This window comes from Knufia obscura, assembly GCF_036327395.1.
Source record: "Knufia obscura strain CCFEE 5817 isolate CBS 148926 chromosome Unknown scaffold_4, whole genome shotgun sequence".
NCBI classification, from domain to species: Eukaryota; Fungi; Ascomycota; class Eurotiomycetes; order Chaetothyriales; family Trichomeriaceae; genus Knufia; species Knufia obscura.
This window is the reverse complement of record NW_027042690.1, coordinates 1,496,279-1,520,001: the sequence shown is the minus strand read 5'-3', so window position 1 is coordinate 1,520,001 and position 23,723 is coordinate 1,496,279. Positions and strand designations below refer to the sequence as shown.

At 51.6% G+C, this 23,723-nt stretch overlaps 7 protein-coding genes and 1 non-coding gene across 8 annotated transcripts; 3 read left to right on the top strand and 5 right to left on the bottom strand.

Moving 5' to 3' along the window:
* Positions 1-494: 494 nt before the first annotated feature.
* PMZ80_004514 (uncharacterized protein) lies at positions 495-1,553 on the bottom strand (the record flags this gene model as incomplete). The annotated part of the gene is made up of 1 exon (XM_064872938.1): positions 495-1,553. One exon carries the CDS (start codon positions 1,551-1,553, stop codon positions 495-497), a length of 1,059 nt encoding a protein of 352 aa, XP_064731596.1.
* A 1,843-nt stretch (positions 1,554-3,396) lies between these two features.
* On the bottom strand, positions 3,397-3,508 carry PMZ80_004513. Its single transcript has one exon. It is a non-coding gene; the product is annotated as a tRNA-Tyr (tRNA).
* A 540-nt stretch (positions 3,509-4,048) lies between these two features.
* On the bottom strand, positions 4,049-4,933 carry PMZ80_004512 (uncharacterized protein; the record flags this gene model as incomplete). Its single annotated transcript, XM_064872937.1, has 1 exon — positions 4,049-4,933. The coding sequence occupies one exon, from the start codon at positions 4,931-4,933 to the stop codon at positions 4,049-4,051; it is 885 nt and encodes a 294-aa protein (XP_064731595.1).
* A 5,236-nt stretch (positions 4,934-10,169) lies between these two features.
* Positions 10,170-11,666, top strand: UGA2 (succinate semialdehyde dehydrogenase NADP+ linked; the record flags this gene model as incomplete). The annotated part of the gene is made up of 1 exon (XM_064872936.1): positions 10,170-11,666. The coding sequence occupies one exon, from the start codon at positions 10,170-10,172 to the stop codon at positions 11,664-11,666; it is 1,497 nt and encodes a 498-aa protein (XP_064731594.1).
* Positions 11,667-12,275: 609 nt separating this feature from the next.
* PMZ80_004510 (uncharacterized protein) lies at positions 12,276-14,300 on the top strand (the record flags this gene model as incomplete). Its single annotated transcript, XM_064872935.1, has 1 exon — positions 12,276-14,300. One exon carries the CDS (start codon positions 12,276-12,278, stop codon positions 14,298-14,300), a length of 2,025 nt encoding a protein of 674 aa, XP_064731593.1.
* A 245-nt stretch (positions 14,301-14,545) lies between these two features.
* On the top strand, positions 14,546-15,850 carry SSU1_3 (Plasma membrane sulfite pump involved in sulfite metabolism; the record flags this gene model as incomplete). Its single annotated transcript, XM_064872934.1, has 1 exon — positions 14,546-15,850. One exon carries the CDS (start codon positions 14,546-14,548, stop codon positions 15,848-15,850), a length of 1,305 nt encoding a protein of 434 aa, XP_064731592.1.
* Positions 15,851-17,536: 1,686 nt separating this feature from the next.
* On the bottom strand, positions 17,537-19,203 carry INO1 (Myo-inositol-1-phosphate synthase; the record flags this gene model as incomplete). The annotated part of the gene is made up of 2 exons (XM_064872933.1): positions 17,537-18,434; positions 18,482-19,203. 2 exons carry the CDS (start codon positions 19,201-19,203, stop codon positions 17,537-17,539), a joined length of 1,620 nt encoding a protein of 539 aa, XP_064731591.1.
* Positions 19,204-20,505: 1,302 nt separating this feature from the next.
* PMZ80_004507 (uncharacterized protein) lies at positions 20,506-22,911 on the bottom strand (the record flags this gene model as incomplete). The annotated part of the gene is made up of 1 exon (XM_064872932.1): positions 20,506-22,911. The coding sequence occupies one exon, from the start codon at positions 22,909-22,911 to the stop codon at positions 20,506-20,508; it is 2,406 nt and encodes an 801-aa protein (XP_064731590.1).
* Positions 22,912-23,723: the final 812 nt, after the last annotated feature.

Genomic DNA, 23,723 nt, shown 5'->3' with positions numbered 1-23,723 from the left:
GCCCCTTCTTTGATCTTGGGCATCGAGCGCTACAAGGAGAAAGTAACGAGGTGTGACCTTTGGTGGAGTGGTCGCAAGACCTATGGCTGTTCGTTGAGTCTCTGTGACGCGTCAAATTCACGAAAGGCAGGTCCGACTTGGCTGGCCACGATAACTTTGGTCATACTAGCGCCAAAGGCTACCAACCCACCTGGCGTCAAACACGATGTTTATTCAGAAGGCATGAACAGTTCGGAGGTACGATGCAGGGTAGGTCGGAAGACGTTCAATCCCGTGTCAAACAAATTCTCATCATTGCATCAGATAACTGTATCAAATCTCAACATTCAGAAACATCGTGAAATCTCCTACTCGCACTTCGACATGCTCTCACCAAACCTCCCCACACTCCGGACCGTCCTTGTCTTCTCCTGACGTATTTTCCGTGCATGCGACAACGCCCTCGTTCTTTAACATAAAAATCGTCATAAGTGAATCCTACACAAACCTCCTAACTATAGCAAAAGCGCAGCGATGACTCCTGCGAAAATTGTGAATCCTGCAATCGATGCCTGTGTGGCCGATGAGACATATGATTGTATTGGTGCGTTGGTGGCTGGTTTCGTGCCATTGGTGGCTGCCACTGTGCTGTTGACTGGGGCGACCTTCATGCCGCCTGCTCCTGCTGGAGCGGCACCAGCTGGAGCAGCACCGGCAGCGCTGGCTGGGGACACTGTGCCTGCATTCGCGCTTGCACCTGCACCAGATCCGGCACTGGCTGAAGCACCACCTGGACCGGCCTGAGCGGACGCGCCAGATCCTGAACCAGCGCCAGCTGAAGCACCATTTGGACTTCGAGCAGATGCATCGGCTCCTGAGCCTGAGCCTGCACCTGCGGAAGCCGAGCCTGGTGCAGAACCAGATGCTGGCGCAGCTTGGGCACTTGCGCCTGCACCAGATCCAGCACCAGCTGAAGCGCCGCTTGGGCCTGAAGAAGCACCGGCACCGGCGCCTGATCCAGCGCCCGCAGATGCGGCAGCCGGGGCTTGACCAGCTGGAGCTGGAGCAGCGGCGGCTGGAGCCTGACCAACAGACGGGGTTACAGTGGCGTATGGGCCTGTTGGGCAAGGTTGTGTAAGAGTGACAGTCGAGTGTGGACCGCAGACTGAGCACGGCACAACAGTTGTCTCAAAGCCTTGTGGCATGACTGTTGGCGCTGGTGCTTCTGTGCAGCCGCAATCCTCGGTGATAGTCCAGGTAGCTGGCACAAGACCTGTCTCGCATAGGGAATCGAAGACGGTTTCCCAGATTCCGAGGACAACGGTCTTTCCATCTGGACCAACGCTGGTATATTCGCCTAGGTGAACACCTTGCATGCCAGGGCTAAGAGTTGGCCCAGGAGTGACCGCCGGACCACCGCCGCCGCAGTGTGGCCCTGGGCAGAAGGTCACAGTCGTTGGGAGGGTGATAGTGGTGGAGGAGGCAGTTGGGCAGACCGGGATGGTGGAGGTGATGGTCTGAGCGGAGGCAGATGCTGCGAGCAGAGTTGCAAGTTGAGTTGATCGTTTCTGCATTCTGATAGGATTGTCGAGTTCCTGAGCGAATGAAGCTGAGACTGTTGAGTAACCGGGGTTATTACAATTAGTATGGGACGAGTGGCTATGCTTCAAGAGCAAGAAAATGAGTGACTGGGAAACGACCGGAAGACTCTGGTGAATGGAAAGAACAACCAGCCAGCGAAAGCCATGTTACCTATAAATGCTGCTTGATGACAGGTTCAAATTGGTTGTGCTCGAGCCTTCCTGGAATGCGTGGAATGCGCAACCTTCCCAGCAACCACAACAAACAGAGTCGAGGTTGCCTGAGCACGGTACACTTACTGGTATGTGAGCGTCAATATTCGTTTGGAGCTGCCAATTGTACCACATATTGGTCAGGAGCAAAGATATGCATTCTCGCATGGCAGTCTCTCAATCTTGCGCCAGGCAAAATTGCATTGCAGGAGGACTGATAAGGTCTGGGATCCCTTCTAGAACAAATGAAGCTGTGAAAATTCTGTCAACATCCGTTGATTACCCTCGACCGGCATCACCGATCTCGAGTTTCGACAAACAAGTTGCGGAGGCTTTTCTCGACATTCATCGACCTTCATCATTCCATTCTACGTTTTATCATAATATGTATCCTGTCATGGTCGACATTCGAGCCTCATCGCCTTCACTGAAGAAGACCCAACGAGGAAAGAACTTCCTATCGAGGAATATTGTTTGATCTCCAGAGCCGCTGGATCACGAATGACCCATGGCAACACATCGCTGTCGAAAATGCTGAACGATGGTCGTGGCTCTATCACAATGTTAGTACAAGGCTTGTAATGAGAACAAATGTAGGTACTCACGGCTCTGTTGCTTTTTTGATCTGAAGAAGAGGAAAGAAAAGTTGCGACGGCAGGTTCAGAATTTCAGGTCAACGCGTTCTGGCTGCCAAGCCGCTAGCATGCTTCTGGCTAGCTTCTGATCCGAGTCACGAGCCTCGCCGAGCAAGGCTGCCTGCTAATCGTTACTACTACTACTACTGTATGAACTCTCCCAGTACAATGGTGTCGCAGAAAGGCCTTTGTGCGCAGATCGACTGTTTATGAATCGCTTCATGGGACAACACGTGATGGAGGTACTGAAAAGATTACCCGATAACTCTGCTTCGCGATGGTGGAACGGACCTTGAGGTGAATTTCGTCATCTGCCTTTCGTTGGCTCTGGTCTACTGACCAGAGTGCGCTACGCCATATGTTGCTTGCTCAAACATCGCAGAAATCTCAGAATTGTCGAGATGTTGTTTGGTCGCATTGTGCCAAGGTCTGGACGCACTGGCCACCCCTATGGCAGCAGCCTTATCCAGGACTAGTCCCGCCATGGCACTCCCAACTCTCATGTATTGGGTTCTGGTGCAAATCTGCTGACGGATGCTGATCGGTGAACAGGTCAGTAAGCTTCAAAGCGGTGGAAGCAGCACTGGCCCTATGGTCAATACGATGTCTGGCGCGGCACTCTCTTGATGTGACGTGAACGCCTGGCGGACCGAATATGCAGCAATGCTCGCGAAGACCCGGACAGAGCGGCTCGACTGAACATTTGAGGTTTCAGTATCCGAACTCGTTGGTTTTAAAAGCTGGTCTCGATTTGCCCAATGTACCCAGCTCCAGTCTATTCGCTATGTTTACACGGACTTTTCCTCTGGCTTACTGGCAGATCGCATTCTGTCTGGATATGGAAGCCCTTTCGAGTCATAGGTCAACTTTCACAATGTCAATTCAGCCTACAGTCGCTGCTGCAACAGGTGCAATCCACCACGCAGGTGCTACGCAGACAATGGGTCACTGCAGAGGACGTCTCCGACGGCTAAAAAAGCAAAAATGATTCCCGCCAGTGTGCATCGAACACACGACCTTCAGCTGTTCTGTGGACAATGGATCCCAACCATTTTTCTTTGTCCTTTACAGGCTGACGCTCTGCCACTGAGCTATGGCGGGGCTTTGCTGTTGAGCTTGAACACAAATTTGCTGATGCAGAATATGAACGTTTATCTTCTTTGTGGTGGCTGCTCCGAAACAATGAGACGGCTATCGTACCAACACGGAGCCCTGCACTGGCATCGATGAGGCTGTCATTGTTGTATGCAGGACAGCAATCTCCAATTGATCGATGATGCATCCTGCATACCATCGAGCGACTTGTTGTTGCATCTCGATCGCTCGCAACAGCTCAGCTTCTCCCCTAGCTCGATATGTTCTTCGAAATTTCGCAGAGAGCAAATACGGCCGTTCGCTCCACGTGCCTTGCACCAAGATGTTGACAAGACTTACAAGTCGTGACACAGGCTGCATTAGCCATGACATGCCTTGGATCCGCATCCTTGCCGATGGCCTGGACGAAGGATGGCCATACGAACACCGCCTGGTGCACGGCTTCTTGAAACCAGAAAAGCACGTCATTCGTGTTCACTAAAAGAATCTATACAGAGAAAAAAGTCGCACACTACGCTACAACTTCAAAAGCCATACACCAACAACTCACTTACACAGCTCCTCCAGCCTCGCAATACTCTCCAGCAAATACCCACCAACTCCATACGCATCTAGATGATCCCTCTCCTCCACAAGGTCATTCAACGCCGCAGCCGCCCAACGATCCGTCGTCTCCCGTCGCATCCTTTTTGCCAACCGCCTCTCATTTTCAAGCCCTACCTTCCGCTTATACAACGCCTTCCTCTGCCTCTTATTCCGCCTCTCACTCTCCGGCGCATCAGCCTCCGTCCACCGCTTCGGCACCTCCGTCAACGTCCCCGCGCCAGTCACCGGCTCCATCTCAAGCATGCTCTCAATCTGCTTCAACAACAGCTTATCCAGCATGCCGAAGATGTCCCCAGTGTCATCGCAACACGTCCCACACATCTTGATCGTGGAGTCACAGTCTGTGTGGGAGGCATCCGCCATGCTGAGTAGGAGATTGAACGCGAGCTTACCGTCCATGCTGGCTAGCTTTGTAACTATGGGGATATGCGGCAATAGGGAACGGGCGGACGTCTCGGTTGTGATTGCGTCGCTGTTTGGGTTCCTGTCGAGAAGAATGTTGATCTTCTTGTCTAGGTCGGCGATGCGTTTGTCGATTGCTTTGAGAGTGATGGTGTATAGTTTCTTGGCGTCTTTGCTGCTTGTGGTGGTTGTTGATGCGTCGGATTTTGATTTAGACTTTGGCTTTGCTCCTGGTAATGATTTTGATTTTGATGTTGCTTTCGATGCTTTCGTTGTCTTTGCTTGTTCCGACCTTAGGGCACTTTCGGTGTCGTTTTCCTTCTCTGAATCACTCCCAGTACCGGAGTAGTCCGCGATGTCGCGCTTACGCTTCAGAGGCACTGTAGATGGTTTGTCATTGCCGGAATTACGAGTTACTGGCATGATGGAACTGCAGGGACGTTCTCGGTCTATTTCTAGATTCTTCTCTTGGTCACCGTGCTTGTACTGCAGAGTCAAAGAAGCCGAGAGAGCGCTTGATAGCAATAATACCACCGACAACGTGTCTGGACGCGAGCGCGGTAAATTGGTGCCAAGAGCCCACCCCTAGTCGCGCTGGTCATAGCTTGAACCTCATGGCCATCGGCACTAGCTATTTCAAGATGATCTTGATTTTCGGCATCTCAGTAGTAGCAGAGAAAAACGACCTCTCGCACGTCCTAGCCATGACCTTCAAGTAACCCGACAACAGGTTACACGAATCTACAAGCATGGACGATCTGTGCTGTGTACGCTAATTACCGCGGGGACGAAGGCATGACTCGACAAGGCGAATCCTGCTTTACCGGCGCCATCAAGACGAGAGGATGTCTTGTAGGAGACCGCGTGCGAATACAAGCAGGCACGAAAACGAGCTTGGTACATATGATGGCAAGATGCCAGCGCTCGATTCGTTTTTGGGAGTTGTACAGGCAGGATCGGGCTCTGAGGGGCGGATCACGAGCCGAGTTGGTTGCGCCACCATGAATATGATCTGCAAATCACAAACACAGAAACTCATACGCCAGCTTGGACGTGGCAGGTAGCGTTATCAGCAAGGCAGGCACGTTGCTGCTCGGACGAGCTTACCGGAGGCGCAACCAAAAGGAACCCCGACGGAAGACTCCGTCAATCTTGATTTGACGTCCATGAGGCAGTTGGGGCAAGACCACACAGGCACGAAATGTACAAGTAAGGTTACGGATCAGCCAACTACGAAATCACTGAACGTCCGCACGATGTCAGTGCAGGAGTATCTCTAAGCAGGAACGGAAGTGTTGGTTGTTGATGATGTTATTGACTGCAGTAGACCAGCTCTAGCTGATTCAGCTCCTTAGGTCTACAACAGACAGCTCGTGTCCCAGCACTTTCCTGATGTATCCTTCAACAATGATCCCACACTAACGTTCGAAAACTAATGTGTCCAAAACCAGCAACCCATCGAGCACCGTTCCAATCCTTCTCCATTGATGCTGTCCTCCTTGTTACCAATGAAGCCCATTAGCCAGCTAGCACTTCCTTCAAAGCTCGATTATTGTTGTTCGCAGTCACATTCGAACGTGCCATGGCTCAGCTCTTTGCAAGTCCGACGGACTGCTTCCTATGCTGCTAGCGATCTCGTGATGGTTTTTTGGTGATATTCGACCCCTGATAATGCAGCATCCTACATCAGCTCATCGTGTAGGAGCTGCAGGGACGAGTCGGTTCAAGAAGCAGGTCAGGTGCCTACTTCGAAGGTTTTGAGCCCGAAGAGGTGCTCCCGCTGGAGCCCGAGGTGGACCCCGAGGATCCAGAAGAACCTGAAGAACCTGAGGTTGATCCAGAGGATCCTGAGGAACCAGATGATGAGGCTCCACCAGATGAGGTAGTCCACCAAGCTTCTCCTTTTGAAGACATACTGATGGGTCGATTTGGTGTTTGTGGTTTTGGTTGAACGAGATGTGTTTTGTTCAGATGAATCTGATAGAGTTTGTTGATCTGGGTATACTTGATATACTCAAATGGATAATGTGTTATGGATGAAGGAAAGAACAGAACCACGCTCAGAAGCTGAGCTTTTATGGACCTTTACACGCATGCTGAATGGTTCGTGACAACCGCACAGCCAGCAGGAGCCCACGATGAGATAGACAGACGCGTGCAGTACACGCAGTCAACGCAGGCGTCTGCGCCAGACGAAGAGACCAACTTTGGGCTGGACGCGCCAGCTTCATGCGTGATTTGAAAGTCGAAGTCATCAATAGCAGTCCGAGAAGCCATGACGAAGACTGCGATGTGCTGGTGCGCATTCCGTCCCAGCGCACGAATTGGTTATGCGACACATAGCATGGGTAAGGACATGATGTGAGAGATGAATTGAGTTGTCGTTCTGAGACGTGCATGACATGCGTGCGTTGTGCGAAAACGCCCGCACCTGCATATATCACGTTTGATTCAGCGTCGTGCTCAGCAAACACCTGGACAAGAACGCCAACATGACTGCCAGAAGCAGCCGGGAATGAAGACGAGAACACCTAAGGTTTATGCTGGAAGGGTTTGGCAAAGCAACAAAGCGTCCCGCTAAGTGGCTGTTCAAACAAAAAGTAACCGAAACGCCATTTCATATCGTTCGTATACTGCCGTCATGGCATTGTGTTCCGGCAGTATCGTGGCTGACTTACCATAAAGCAACAAAAGAAAGGCCACACCACTACCATCACACTCTCACCTTCCTCGTCACGACCAACGAGCCATTCGTTGCAGGTGGCGTCGCCGTCGAAACGAGCTCGAACGCTACATTGGAGTCTGGACTTCTTGCCGAACGACTTCAGAGGGGTTTGTTTTCCACTTGGTAGCTCTGAGATGCTGCACACCGACCGATACCGAGGCGATGCCATTCGTGCGGCCAATTCAGACGGCATAGGTCATGATCACGGTCGATTCTTGTTCTCGTCAACATTTGTAGCTTTTCTGCAGCAGCTGATTGGCATTGATGGTCGATCACCGCCGCTCTGAAGCTGGATGTTACTGTTTTTTCAACAAACGCTTGTCGCACTGCGGATCGGAGCGACTGTCACAAGTCAAAGTGAGCGCTGCATTTCCTTGAGGACATACTGCGAGAGCTGGAGACCTACCAGCTGCGGGGAAGCGTTGCCGTTGAATAAGCAGATCGCCAAACGTATTACTGAGCATAAATGTATCAATCCGGCTGCTGTCCGCCTCCTGTTTTCGTTGGCACCAATGTGTCAATGTAGCAAACTTCGAAGGTGTCTGGGCTATCGGCAAGAGTTCGTCTCCTTGTTCATTCTTGGATAGAGTAGCGTTACGATACGAGTTCAGTTCGCTCTTGCCTCGCTTACCGCTCGTGACTGGCGAATCGAAGTGCATCTATCCCATGACAGACCGCAACATCATTCATGAACCACTTCCCATCGTTGACTAAGTCTGAGCTAGCAGGCAGCATCCTGCAATGTGGCTCCTGCTAACGCACCTGAAGTCGCCTTCCATGTTTTTTCATTGATCCGGCCATGTTCGGTTCCCATAACACGAGAGGCGCATTTTCGAACAGGAAGGGAGAATGCTGCAAACCTCGCCAAGACTCAATTCTGCCTGAAAGAATCATCGCAAGATTCAACAGCCACAAGCGGCGCAGCGCTGATCTCTCATCTGCTAGGATGGCACAGTCAGAGTGTATCGTTGTAGCTCGCATCTGATGGCCACGCGACTTCGTGTCTTGTGACCAACGTCGAGCATGTTGATCATATTGTGAGCTGGCCACGCCAGTCCCGAAAGGAAGTGCGGGCTCGGGGAGCTAGAAGCACAGCCACTCCCACGGTCTCAGCATCCAGGAAATCAAGCTGCGCAGTCTGGCCAGCATTTGTCCGCGATTTTTGGGCAGGTTTACCGTAACGAGGTGCTCACGTTTGTGCTCACACTGAGTTTCCAGGATGCGCCCCCTGCATTGCACGAAGTTAGGACCGGTCAAGCTTAACGCTTGGCATACTAACATGACCGCCAAGCCAGACACCAATTCGTGCTTGTAGCCTCGGTAGCTCTCTCACCAACCTGGTGATGTCAAATGCGACGGCAGTCCTTCATCGCGTTCATGCAGTGTCGCTTAGAAGCTGGACGGGCGGCTGTGCTCAAGCATCAGCCCATCAGCTTCTGCCAGCAAAATGCAACCAAGATTTAGTTGGCAATAGCTTAGCGATCTTCGTTCCTTCCAAAAGGACCAGAAGTTGCATCATGGAATATATCTATCACGTCGTCCATCCTTTGTGATCGTGTTCAAGGTCTGAGTAATATCTAATTTCGGGCTTTGTCCTAAACGCAGCATTGGTCTTTGCGCATTACCTACAAGTATCAACAGTACAATATAACACGATGAAGTACTTCTCCCAGCTCATCACCTTGGCGATCGCCGTCCTTCTGTTTGCTTCGTACACCACAGCCAATCCGCTTGCAGACCTTGCGCCACGTGAGCCAGAAGCTGAAGCAGCGCCTATGTTGGTCGGGGGCGCTGGACTTCCAGCACCTGTCCACCTCGAGAAGCGAAAGAAGAAAAAGGGCAGCAGTGGTAGCAGTAACAGCACTAGTGATGCGCTCGCTTTGAGCCCCGGAGGCGCCGTTGGCTTTGCTGGTCTAGCTATCTTTGCACTTATGGCCTGATCGCGGTATGCTTGATAACATTGATGAGGTCGGATCGGGCTGACGTGTTGCAGCTACTACGCTTCTGATCTCATCGTCTGGTTATTGGGACAGACATAGGTCAGCGAGAGAACATATCTTTCTGGATTTGGATGGTTGGGGTTGGTCTCGAGTTTGATGGCGTTCTGAGCAGTATGCAACGGTGGACGAGAACATTGTCAGCAAGCGAGATACCTCCCTCCATGCCATGCCAAGCTAGACAATCCAAAGAGTCAAGAGTATGGGAGACTTGAGTGTACGAGAAGCTGCTCGACCCGTAGCAAAACAGCTCGATGCAGCGCAAGGACAGTCTTATAGTGATATGCGTTCCAAAACTGCAACGTTATTGTAGCAAGGGATCACACTCTGTCTTGTGTCCTGTCCTTGCGATGAGATTCACTCCGTTGAAGCGGTCAAGGGTGTGATTTCATGCGTTTTATTCAGAAAAGATCTTTTCGGGCGCAATGCGTTTTGTGTCTTGTGCTCTACGTACTAGAGAACAATCTCGTAAGATGTTTTCATTAGCAGTTGGAAGACTCGATCTCTCATCACGCCCTGCTTTCCGCCTCGAGCTTCTGAATGTGTATCTATGCGAGGTAAGGCAGGTATTCTACCTACTGTTTGAGCCAGCCCGGTCTTTAACGGCCAGGAGATGTCCGACAAGTTACCCGACACAGGATACCGGTCTACTCCGCAGGGCAGCAAGTGCTCCCGGACGATGACGCTATTGCTCCGGGGCACGCCTGTGCGGTCCACAGCTCGGCTGTCTGGATAATATGTCACAGCGAATCTTAGCAGAACATTTAACAGCAGATGACGATTCTGGAGTTGCTGCGTGCGGGCACTTCAGAGCTTCATCATGGCTTCCTCTACTCTCAGGAGCAGGTTCTCCTTAGTATCTACCATATCTAGGGCTCGACCATCGCCAGTACCACGAATACCATTCCGACCATTTCCACTAAAGTTTGTCGCAAACATGGGCCACAACGTACCAAAGCTCAACGATCCATCCCTCCTCATCGAAAAAGCCTACGTCAACGGCGAGTTCGTTGATGCTGCATCAGGTGAGACCTTCGAAGCCGCAGACCCCAGCTCGGGCAAGAAGATCGCAACCTGTCCCGAGTTTACCAAACAAGATACGGAGAAAGCTATTGCTGCCGCAGAAGAAGCTCTGAAGTCATGGAGAAAGACCACAGGACGAGAAAGAGCAACCATTTTGAGGAAGTGGTACGATGAGATGCAGAAGAACGCTGCTGATATAGCCACGCTCATTACTTGGGAGAATGGCAAGCCATTGAACGACGCAAAAGGCGAGGCTACATATGCTGCCAACTTCTTCCTGTGGTTCAGCGAGGAAGCTGCTCATGCTCATGGGGAGACTGTACCAGCCAGCGTACCAGGAAACAGAGTTCATACAATCAAGCAGCCAGTTGGTGTCTGCGGTCTGATCACTCCCTGGAACTTCCCAGCTGCCATGATCACAAGAAAGATTGCTCCCGCTCTCGCGGCAGGCTGCACAGTGGTAGCCAAATCACCCGGCGAGACACCATTCACAGCCAATGCACTTGCCGAGCTATCGCGCCGAGCTGGCGTTCCGAAGGGCGTGGTCAACTTTGTGACAGCAATGAACAACACAGCGGAGGTTGGAGAGACACTAACCACAGACCCTCGAATCAGAAAAATCTCTTTCACAGGTAGCACAAATGTCGGCAAGCTTCTCATGAAACAGGCTGCAGGTACCGTGAAGAAGGTCAGTTTTGAGCTGGGTGGTAATGCTCCATTTATCGTCTTCGACGACTGCGCAGATCTCGAAGCAGCAGTAGCTGGTGCCATTGCATGCAAATTCAGAAGCTCTGGTCAGACATGCGTCTGTGCGAACAGGATCTACGTTCAAGACGGCATCTATGACAAGTTCTCTGAGAAATTTGTGGAGAAGGTGAAGAACTTCAAGGTAGGCTATGGCTTCGACGATGGTGTCACGCATGGCCCTGTCATTCACGATCGAGCAATCGCGAAGGTCGATGCTCACGTCAAGGATGCCGAGAAAAAGGGTGGCAAGGTGCTGGTTGGTGGTCAAAAGCTGCCAGACCTGGGCTCAAACTTCTACGCACCAACTGTCATCACTGGCGCGACAAACGAAATGCAGATCGCCACCGATGAGACTTTCGGACCTGTTGCTGGACTGTTCCGTTTCAAGACAGAGAAGGAAGTGGTGGCTCTTGCTAACGATACCAATGTCGGATTGGCTGGTTACTTCTATAGCAGCAACGTCAACAGAATATACAGAGTGGCTGAAGCGTTGGAGGTAGGTATGGTTGGTGTCAACACTGGTCTGATCTCAGACGCTGCTGCACCGTTCGGTGGTGTGAAGGAATCTGGATTTGGTCGGGAGGGCTCAAAGTACGGTATTGATGAGTACTCGATCGTCAAGACTATTACAATTGGCGGTGTTGAGAGTGAGCTGCAAGGTTGATAGCTCTCAGCTCACATAATCCAAAATTCAAGGCGAAATAACGCCGCCGTCTGACGGAAGCAAATGAAGATCTATGACATCAGCCACAACCTATAAATGACCAGGACATATGCCATGGGGCTTCTAATGATATGACTGTAACGTATAGCATTCGATCTGTGCCGACTGCAGGTGGTTCTGAGCGCAGGAAAAATGCTGTGACAAGGAGAAGCACAGACGCGCTATAGGACTTGCCGTAAAGACCACCGTAGTACGGTACAGCATAACATAGAAGCTTTGTCATCCTCTAGAAAAGCGAGTATCGTTCAGTTGGATTCTCATCATACATTCCTTTAGCAAGGAAATTGCTATAGTACTGCCATCTTCAGAAGTCGCGGTGACCTGAGTCTTGACGTTTGTATCATTCAAATTCTGTACGCGTCTGAGTTCTGCCACCTTCACCGGCAGTATTAACCCATAGGCGCAGCATGCACCTGCCGGAGGTTAACGAACGAGGAAGTGAAAGCTACGAACTTGGGTGACACCGTCAATCTACTACTACATTTTGGAACGACCACATGCCCAGAAGTTGAGAGATAGATGGTATCACGTCCTGGCTGACCAGCAACAATGGATGAAGTTCCGAATCCTGATCCAGTCAATCCAGGAATGCAACCTCTTTCTTCTCCGTCGAATTCACCCCTGCCTGACTCGGAACTTCAGGCATATATCGAAACGTATCCCTTTGCTGCAGAACCGACTTACTTCACGCGACCGAACCGTTACTATGGACCAGCATCGACCTGGCGGTCATGGATAGCAGGCGATAGGGCTGTGGCTGAAGACGTACTTTACGCTTCACGTGCTGCGGATCTTGGCGTCCACCTCTTCAATGCTTTTGCGCTGAAACAGATGGCTGCATCAGCAAATGGTGGACAACTTCGGTCTCGGAGTCGTTCGAGAAGCCGAGCAAGGTCAGCCGAAACCGACGGACCTGAACCTTTGTTTGCGCCACCAGAGATTTGGACGGCATGGCCGCTTCGAGCTCGAGATGTGCCTAGAAACACCCACAGCGCTGGACCTCAAGAGCACAGCTCGTCAAGCTTCAACACTTCGAGACCTAGTGCAGCTTTGGAAGACGCACTAATCGCGACAAGTTTACGACACGCCAAAGAGCAATGGAACCAGAGAGAGAGGGAGCCGGAATTGCCACAGGTCGACCGTCGGAAGAGAGACTGGAAAGCTGAGATGGATCTAACGAAACAACAGCTTCGACACTCTGGCCTTCTTGAAGACGATGATGACGATGACAAGCCCGACGGCCAGGGCAATGATGGTCAAGATTACACAGTAGATACAAATACTGACATTGAGGATCGGGAACCTTCACCATCACCCGAGCTCAATCTTCCGCCGAGTATAGCTACGTTCAGCTCACAAGCATTTGCGGCAGCTGTGGAGTCCTCGTCAGAAGGTGAAACAGAAACATCGAAAAGCGAGGATGACATACCCCTCTTTTCCGCCGATGACCACGAAGCCCGCCGAATCTTGTTGCCATCAACGCGACATATTCTTGCGAAGCTTGACGACCTCCTTGTAGGTCTACACAAAGCAAGGCTCGCATATGCAGTACGAGACCCTGAGTCGCGATCTCGGTCGACGTCAAGACCTGAAAGCACAGATGACGAACGCTTCGTACGCTCAGGCAGCCGAGCAGCGAGTAGAAAGCGGGGAAGAAAAAGAAAGAGGTCCATTTCTTCTCAAGAGGACGACTCCAGTCAGAAGATCTCCGCATCTCGGTCACGCGTACGATCAGCAACAAGGCAATACGGCACGAAAGGCAAAGGCTTCGGAGTTCGAGATTGGTCGGATGTGCTTGGTATGGCTGCGCTTACAGGCTGGAACACCGAGACGATTGCTCGGGCTAGTGAACGATGTGCTAAACTCTTCGGTCAAAACATGATGTTCCGAACTTTCCATGAAAGCGGCGGTGATGCTGCAGGTCAAAATGAGGAAGAGCCTTACTTCGAGGAAGAATTTGCATACGTACCAACAGCAAGCGAACCGTTGTTGTCAGTATCGACCGATGTCACGCCTGCAGGCACGCAACGGCTGGACAATGATGAAGGGATCATGTACATCCGCGATCAGTCTTCACCATACAACTCAAGGACGTGTCCATACCAAGATTGTCCACGCCACATCTCCGGCAAGCCATTCGCAAAGCGCTACCATTTGGAAAGACATCTCAGCAGTGTACATGGCCAACAGTCTCCACAGCCTCCTGACTCTCCTACCAAAGTAGCGAGCACATTTCTATTGCCTGTCAGAGGGAAGACCGGCGGCGATGAAACACTTTCTTGTCCGGTTCTAGATTGCCATCAGGGGATCCACACTTACACGAGATCGACAAGGCTCTACGATCACATCCGACATGCACATCCGCACTTTGACCTCGAAGAATACAAGAAGATCGCAGGAAAGGGTAGGCGAGGCAAGTATGACAGGAGCAGAAGCCGAGGAGTCAGGCGGAAGAACGTTCAGGAGCAAGGACATAAGGGTACGAGTTCAGATGACGAAGATGCCACATTTGCTCCGCAACGAAACCACATGCACCGCAACAGCGATTCGTCGGACGCTGAGTACGTGGGATGAACGAATCTTAGTAATGCTCGTCAACGCTCGGATAGAAGCGTCAGGCAATGGAATGCCCAGATGAGGACTAGTACATGGAGGCATTTCTGACGAAAGTCTCCGAGATCCTGGCCAACTGCGTAAGAACGTGGACATTGCTGAGTGATTGCGCGTCTCTTGCGATCTGCTTTGAATATCCTTGAGAGCCGCTCCTTCAGTTCATTCTGCTTGAGTGTGATCAATTTTGCACTTCATTAACAGACTTTATGGACCCAGCTGACGACATTCGAAACTGCCAAGCAAGGCAACGAGATGGCAGACAAGTCACACCACCTGAATGTACCTCTGGCATGAGCCATGACTCCGCACAAGCACTGCAAGACCACATACATACCAAGAACAACCAAGGGTGGCGACGGATCGTTCTCAACTTCACGCCATCATGGTTCGCAGTCACAATGGGTACTGGTATTGCATCGATCCTGCTTCATAACCTGCCTTACAACGCCATCTGGCTTTATTGGCTCTCGGTCATCATCTTCTGTCTCAATGTCGTCCTTTTCATCAGCTTCTTCGCGATCTCGGTCGTCCGATATACAATGTTTCCAGGAATCTTCACAGCAATGATCCAGCATCCAGCGCAAAGTCTTTTCATGGGCACCTTTCCCATGGGTCTGGCTACAATCATCAACATGATTGTATTTGTTTGTGTCCCAAGCTGGGGTCAAGGCGCGGTCATCCTGGCATGGTCATTGTGGTGGATTGACGTGGCGGTAGCACTTGCTTCCTGCTTCTACTTACCCTTCATCATCATCTATGTTCACAAAAGCGATCTCAGCACGATGACAGCCGCGTGGTTACTACCAATAGTAGCCACGATCGTTGCTGCAGCTAGTGGTGGTATCGTGGCTGAAGTGCTCCCAAACCCGCAGCATGCGCTATGGACGATCATCACTTCATACGTGCTCTGGGGCACTGGCTTTCCCATGGCGATGATCGTCCTGACAATCTACTTCCATAGACTGACAGTGCACCATCTTCCGCCTCGCGAGGTCATCGTATCAGTCTTCCTGCCGCTAGGACCGCTCGGACAAGGCTCCTTCGCCCTGATGCAGCTTGGCAAAGTCGCATTAAGGGTCTTCCCACCGACGAACGCCTTTCAGATGGAAGACATGGGCAAGATCTTCTACGCTGTTGGTCACCTAGCGTCACTTATCATCTGGGGCTTCGGATTAGTCTGGTTCTTCTTTGCACTGGCGAGCGTTTCCCGAAGCAAGTTTCCCTTCAATATGGGTTGGTGGGGTTTCACTTTCCCAATCGGTGTTTATGCTGTTGCGACTTGTACGTTGGCTGAACACTTGCCAAGCGCTTTTTTCAGAAACCTCGGTACCATTTTCAGCGTCGCAGTGGTTCTGCTGTGGGCAGGCATCGCGACCGAGACTGCACGGCGAGCGTACACCGGACAGATCTTTTTCGCACCTTGTGTTCAGGGGTACGAGAGGGACGTGGCGGCAAAGATGGTCGAGAAGCGCCAGGGATCAGTGACGGCGGAGAATCCCGGTTCGGCCTGAATACAGGAGGAGCAGATGTTGGTTCCGCGCGATGAGTGCCGTCCCGAAAGGCTCTAACAAATATCAGATCGGCAGAGTCGGCATATCCTAGTGGATCGCGAGACTTAGAAGACCAGAAGTGAGTGAGAAGTTGTATGGCTACAAGCGTGCTTCAGGCGGAAAAGACCATCAACGCACTACCAAGGATCTGCGACAGGACGTCCATGCGGGCGAGCTGTACCGCGGAACAAAGGACACAATTGCGAGACACCAGCCGAATTTAGAAGCTGGATTCGTGCTTCACAGTACGCACCTATTCCCAGACGAAAGCGGGAAACAGTAGATGCTGTTAGGCAGTTACCACCCGAGTCATTACATATACTGGTTGCACCTGCCCCCGCACCTCATCAACACCATACCACTTACAACACATCCATACACTACGGTACCACAGTGTGCAATGCTCGGCACCGGAGAGGTCCACTCTGCGATAACTAGGTACTGAACTTTATACTGCGCTCCACATGTCCACTAAGCACATTTTCTCCTCATAATCTACCAATCACAGACTCGTCCGTTCTTCTCACACAACCGAGTACTTGGTACAACAGTCGCATCATATGGACTCACAGTCGTTGGAGGGGAATTCGAAAAACATCTCCTGTCGACTCGTCCTCCGAATTTCTCTTACTCCTGCTCTTTCTCCTTTCCAGCATATACACACATTCACGGCTTCACCCCTCGCGACACGACACCGCACTGCCACCATCACCGCCATGCACCTCCCCACCACGACAATGCACTTCCTCACCCTCGCAATCACAACCTTCGCCGGCTTCAGCATCGTCACCGCCGCCCCAGCAGCAACAGACATGAACTGCGTCGTGGCTCAGGAGAGAAACTCGCCAAGGTTCCCAGTATGTTTCACCTTATGCTACCCTACCTAATCTAGCACGACGGTGATGTAACGCATGTGTGAAACCAGACTGACACAACACCTCACAGATCATATGCATTGACCCATCAATGCACGCGCCGCGATCAACAGAAACATCAGATGCTGCTGATGATGGTGCAACGGACGAGGACGAGAGTAGGACGCAACTTGTGCCACGACGGTGGAAGCACTGTGCGGATCGTTGGAACTGGTTTGGGTTTGGGTGTTAGACTGCGGTGGCTGAGAGCTTGTTGCGGACGGAAGGGTGGCTTCGTGATACGAGGTGTCGTTTGGTCTCCGAAGTGTTGTTGTAGTAGCGGTGAGCTTTCTGTCTGTTTTACACATGGTATCTTTGCTGGTCTGCTGTTCGTCAAGATGTATGTAATAACAATAATGTCAGTACTAGAATGTCTGGACTTCAAGCGACAGCAACGATTGATGCCCAGACGAGAACGTCGTAACGCAACGCAAGCCCGCAATTCTCATTCTATCATCGCTACTATATAGCCTATCTTCTGTAATGACCGACTTCGGAGTTTGTCCTAAATAATGTATACCAAAAAGAAGTCTGTGCAGTCCTGTCCAATTTATCCTCGCTTCTGTGCATACCCTTCCATCACCCTGCCATGCAATGACCGCAACGACGATGCAAGAGAACGCTCAGTCTAGCCTCCCGACTCTTAGCCCACATGCACATGCACTCGAGACACGAATTGAAATGGATGGCAGCAGTCAGGGGCGCTGCCATCGTTATGAGCGGATGAACACCGCTAGAACAGCTTGTGCTCCAGCGTCATGTCGGACTCTGGCTGGAGGCCAACACAGGCCCGGAAGATGTTGGTGAGTGCATTTCTTTGCTTGGCGAGTGAGTTGACGACGGGTGTACCAGGTGGTGTCATGGGTGCCTTGAGCATGTAGCTGAGAATGCTGAGGACGCTGTGGAAGCCCTTGTATTCCTCTGCACCGGAGGCGCGCCACTTGATCCTGGTCATCATCTCTGCCAGTACGACAAGATCGATGATGAGTGGAGAGGCCAGCAGGGAATCTTCGCAGACGTTGAAGATGCTGATTGTCTGATGTCCGCCCATGAAGATCTCGGCGTAGTACTCATCCAAAGCTCGCTTGTTGTCGCCGACGGCGGGCATGTACTTGATGACGACCGTGTGGTCTGGATGTTCACCCTTCTTGTACAGAACTGAGTTGGCTGCCACCATGTCGTCCACTACATTTGACTTGGAGATCTCCTTTGACCGGAACTGCTTCTGGGAGCTCAGATTCTTGCCATCGTTGTTACCGAGGTGATTGTAGCTTGCGATTGAGGTCAGCTTGATGCCGGCGTTGATCAGGAAGTCGACAAGGGCGGATTTCATCTTCGTCTGGCCGGATTTGAAGTCATCACCACCGACGAACGCGTTGTGTCGCTCAGCAAGCTCAATGGCGCCTGGCACGAAGGTGTTTTGTGGTGAACCGTTGATGAATGGAGTATCTTCGAGGATGCATGCTACTGAGAAGACTGTTGATGGGGAGACTTCTTCGTGTCCGGTCTTGATGGATTGTAGCAAGTTGTCTGCGGTATCGTTCACACCTGGAATGATGTCGGCAAACCGCTCGGTGTTGGCGGTCCAGAGGACGATCACTTTGTCGAGGGAATTTGAAGATTTGAACTCTCTGCTCCTGCGTCAGTATCATACAAGGCGTTTGCAGGGACTACTCACCTGATGTCTTTTCGTAGCTGTTCTACATGCTCCCAGCAGGCTTTGTTGCCTGGCAATACGTTGTCCGCACGGTCTTCCTGGTTTGCAGCGATAAAATCTGGATAGTAGACACTCGGCAGCGGTCTCATGTAGGACATCTCCTTCTGCACCATGGATTTCAGTGTCGGCTCCAAGACCTGTGCACGATCCATAGCATCAGCAATGCTCATGCCGCTGATATCCCAGCCACCTATCACAAGATCATTGGGATGGACCATCGGCAGAACATTGTGGAAGGGTACGTTGATCTCTTCGCTGGTACTCTCATCAGTGCCAAGCTTGACGGTTGAGCCCATGATCACAGAGCCATAGTAATTTGCCGCACGCTTGCCCTCTCGAGTGTCCCAGACAAGACCACGCCTGTTCGCAATAATACCAGCTGTAACGGTGGAGCCGTTGTTGCCGCCCCAGCCGACCAACATCATACCAACCCTGCCTACTTTGCGGTCGACCTGGAAGTCATAGTTGGTCTCCTTCGGCGTGGCAACGTAGTTACCATTGCTCGACTTCGCGACCGAGGTAGTTCTGTAGACATACTTGCTTTTGATATGCTCATCAGTGTAGACGACATCAGGAGAGCTGACAGTAAAGAGCTCGTCTTTCTGCGAGGGAAGTGAGTCTGTGGAATGATTGTTACTGTACCCGTTCGAGTAGCCGGCCTCTGAAACTGCGTGAGGCGCCATGTTGACTTTCACCTAGATTGTCTGCTTGGTAGAGATGAGTTTGATTGTGCTGACAGCAGACAAATTATAGAGTGAAAGGTGAATCCGACGCCCCTGCACGAGCAGCAGAACGTCGGCTACCGTTGAACGGGTGGTGAGACCTGTTGCGGAAGTCATGTTAGCCACAACAATATGGTTATCGACGCATTTGCAATATGGCCGATGAACAACGTGGTGATCTCGAAACCGGCGGGCAGCTGCATGAGCGCACCGCCTGAAACTTCGAGGCGTGTACTTACGAAGGAAGAAGATTGGAGAACGTTTTGGCGGTGTGGTGGACCACTCAAAGGTGATCCTTTGATTTGGTGAGGTAAAGATGCTTGTGCTGGACGTCAATCCTCGACAATCTTTGCTTTCAATCAATTTTGAAGGAGGAAAAGGAAAGAACGACTCCCTTGATCATGCTTTTGTATCTCGACTGCAGGTGGGTCCGGATGTCGTGGTGCCGCTTGCTCGGTTTGATTATGTGGAAGTTCCACCAGCCCAGAAGCACGACATTGATTTTTGGAGCCATTGCTGCTGACCGCAACTTTTCGTAGAGAGGTTAGCAGAATAATATAGCAGGCCGTTTGTAAGGTCGATGAACATGCCAACCTATGACTTCTCAAGCAGTGCATTGTTTCGTGGAGTTGCGGAGGATCCTCCAGGCCAACGATATGATAAGGTGATAAGATACGAGATACGAGAAAGCAGACTCCCGCAAATCCTGTGCTCTGTGCCCAGAATTGAACTTGTTCTTCCCCAACGAGGCTCTGCTTTCCCGTCACCTCTGCGCGTAAGAACAGTGGCTCGTCAAAATTGCTGCGGAAGCCGTGGAAAATGTTATAGAAGTCGTCTTTTGGTTTCACAACAGATGCCTCAAGATCAACGCTCACGCTGTGGCATGTGACAGCCGGTGACTCTAGCGTCATGCACGATGGCCCGGCATGCACAAAGGTTAGGCGACATGCCAATCATGCGTGTGTTGTCCCTGATCGTCAGATGCACGAACTGGACAAAACGATGCGTGAAGAAGGCCCCGATGGACCAGAAGAAAGATCGAGTCATTTTTGGCTCGCCAAAAGTAGTAATTGCGACTATACATTAGCAGTATGTCTATATCCATACGAATCCAAATCGTGTCGTGACCTCTATGTACACAATATAAACGGCAAATGCCAATGCTTGATACCAGCTCAAACTCTTGCATATGCTCTTTGCTGGGTATCGGGAATGAGTCGCTGAATCGCATGGACAAAAGCAGATAGCTGGGTGTTGAGAATATTAATAGGTGGTCATGAGTTTCGTTAATCTTCGCTCAGGGAACTTGCCAGCTGTCAAGGCTTGCCCCGGTGCACCACTAGCCACATATTCGCGGTTGAGCGGGCTGGGTCGTGATGGTGCTGTGTCATAAGGACTTCGTGGCCCACTAGCCATTCGAAAGGCATCTTTCTCACAGTACACTTTACCGCTCAATTCGAAGTAGTCGTCGCCCAGCTGGACTTTGCATGTTGCACATTTCAAACAATCAGGGTGAAATTTCTTTGGAGCGCCATGGCCCGTCACGTTCGATGTTTCCAGGAAGGGCCCTTCAATGCCATCGCCGCAGCTTTCGCAGAGAGTCTCGTTCAGCACGTGGTAGTGGTGTGCGCAATATGGATGATCCTCGTGAACGTAGAAGTCTGCTGTTGCGAACGGCTCCTTGCAAGTCATGCATACAAAGCACTCCTTGTGGTATTTGCCAGTCAGTCTTCCGTCCTTGCTAGAGACTGATTTCTGCCCGCTCATGATAGGTTTAGAGCACCCTCGACATATGCCTTTTATGCCACCTGGTGTTGAAGGCCGCCGTTGTCGCAGGGAAGCGACAAGTTCAAACTCGTCATTTTCAGGCTCTGGCGGTGGAGCAATAGGCGGTGTAGGCTGTCCTTTCTCTATCTCGGGCGATGAGAGCATCTCAGGAACTGGCGTCAACCTCCCTGCTTGGAAGTAAGAATCAGTGGGCTCGTCCTTTGCAGATTCGAGCGACGACTCTGCTTCTTGAACTGGTGCGAGTCGTCCATGCTGTAGGTAAGGATCTGTAGGCGAGTCTGGTACGTTGTCAAAATGTCTGAACTTGGATGAAGGCGGCACTAGCAGATCTTCGCTCGAGCTCATAGTCCTGGCCGTTGAGATGCTCGATCCGATCGAATGGCCCTCGAAGGTGTGGAAAGATGTCGAACTTGTGGTGCTACGCGCAAAGCCGACAGAGCCATACGACGATGCTGAATCAGCCGATGCCCGTTTGACGTCGTCCGCTTTCTCCTCCACAATAGAGAGTCGAGGTGCGCCAGTCATGGCGGCCAGCCGCTGCTCGAGTGCTTCTTCCATCTGCACAGTATTGCGCTGTGAGTGGTAATCCTCGTCATGGTCTTCTTCATGCGCATCTTCAGGCTGTGCAATTTGAGCTTGCGAGGGCTCCATTATTGGTTGTCCTGTTAGTAGTACGCCTGTTGATGCTCCCGGCACTTCCTGAATGCCATGAACGGGCGGTGTATAGGCCATCTCTGTATTGATAGAGCTGTGCGCGGAGTGATCTGGTCGGGGCGCATCTTGCGGGTCAGGATCTGGAGATAACGCAATAAATCGAGGACCATCCGTTGCAGGAGTTTTGAGTCCACTTTTCTTTGAGCTTGTGGACGGGGCTCGTTTTTTGCTAAATAGACTCGTCAACGTGCGCGTAAATGTGCTGGTTGGTGTCGGAGGGGCTTGTGAAATGGGACTTGGTTGTGGTCCGGGTATCGTTGGTTGCACGAAGTTGTTGATCGGCATATTAGCTATTGGTGGCGGCCGTTTCGCCTTGTAGGATGGTTCGCGGGATTCCTGGTCCGCGGCAGGGCTATGTAGCGGGGAAGTGTTCTCGACGCTGGTCGTCTGTACAGGAAAGCTGGGCGCGGGACTTGCAACGTCGCTATCGTTGACCGTGGTCAAATCTGGAACTGGCGATGTTTCCCTGGATACAATGTCGCGTGTCTGGGGCGCGTCGGGTGTCAGAGGCCACGTGCTACCCTGCTCCGGACTTTTCGACGATGCGCCTGGATCGGAGGAAGTTAACGAAATGGTTGGTTGGAGCGGTGGCAACGGTGGCACTTCATCTATGCTGCCTTGTCTGCTTCCAGCTCGACTGCTAAGTGAAGGGTTCCGACTGCTGTTGGCTGTGGACGGCCTCGAGGAGTCACCAGTGCCCTGGCGTATCCTCGGTTTTTGTGCGCCTACAGAAACAGAACGCTGCTTTCCCTGCTCCAACGTCCTCAGGCTATGCGCATCCGAAATCCTTCCCCTCGCATTGTTTCGCGATTGCTCCTTCTTCTTCGTCTTGCTTGTAGGAAAAGGTGGAAATGCGCAGTCCTGACTTAGTAATTCGGGAGACGGTGGCCGTCTCACAGCCGGGCCAGATGCTTTGCGAGGTGGATGAAGGAAAGGAGATCCCCTGCCCGAGCCTGGACTGATAGGCGATGCTGCTGCACTTCCCGGACCGCTGCTAGCTGGTGTAAGCTCGCCCGGCCCCATCGTCCTGCTGGAGGCTGAGGAATCTATTCGAGGTAGAAAGGGTCGTGAGGGCCTGCGCAATGTCGTCTGTGTCGGCCTCGATTCAACGTTCGGTATTGGCATCTGCTCAGGCTCCTCTAATATTGGGGTTGTAGATACTATCATTCGTCAACATGAGCAGGAAAATGCATCCAATATCGCTTACCTCTGCCGCAGATGTGCTCTGCCAGGAGGTGCATCGGGACCTCAAAGTCGCATGTCGAACATTTGATAGTCGGAGTAAGACTTGCTTGCCGCTGTAGAGCCTCCATCCTGTAGGTTCACACTGTTCCGATCGACGCTCGTTTTACGAGTAAGGCGTGTAATTAAGCTGTGGGAGACCTCCAACGTCGAAGAATGCGTGTAGCGTACATCCAGCAGCGCGACCTGTAGAGGTGTACGAGCTCAACGTCGTTTCAAGGACAGCGACTTCATGCAGAGGAAGCGATAGTCACCATTAGTACCAGACACGGACGAGATAGGGCAGCACTAGCACAATGCGCATGATGCTCTTGTTGCTGAAACCGAGAATCTTCGTTAGCACTTACGCTCCCCAGCGTCGCAATTTGCAAGGCGTTCGACGGTGAGATGTGTTTGGCTAGGATGGGGTTGTGGCAGATGGGGAGGCTTGGAGACTAACCTCGGTGAGGTTGGTGCCAATAGCTAGCCCCTTGCTTAGTGGCAGATCGCTGGATCCGCGCTTCGTCCACTTTGAGAAGCTCAACCATTACAGCCAATCATAGCACAAAAGCCTTGGCCTTCTGCTCGTGCTCATATCTTGCGGCTAACAAATCACTGTTTGAAGGAGAGGAATTCTGGAATGTCCAGTTTCCAAGGCAGCTTCATTGGTTCAAAATACCCAGCCTGCCTCTACATTCACAGAGCTTTGAGCGAGTCGAAGCTGTAAGGACTTCTTGCCTTGGAAGGGAAGCGGTCCA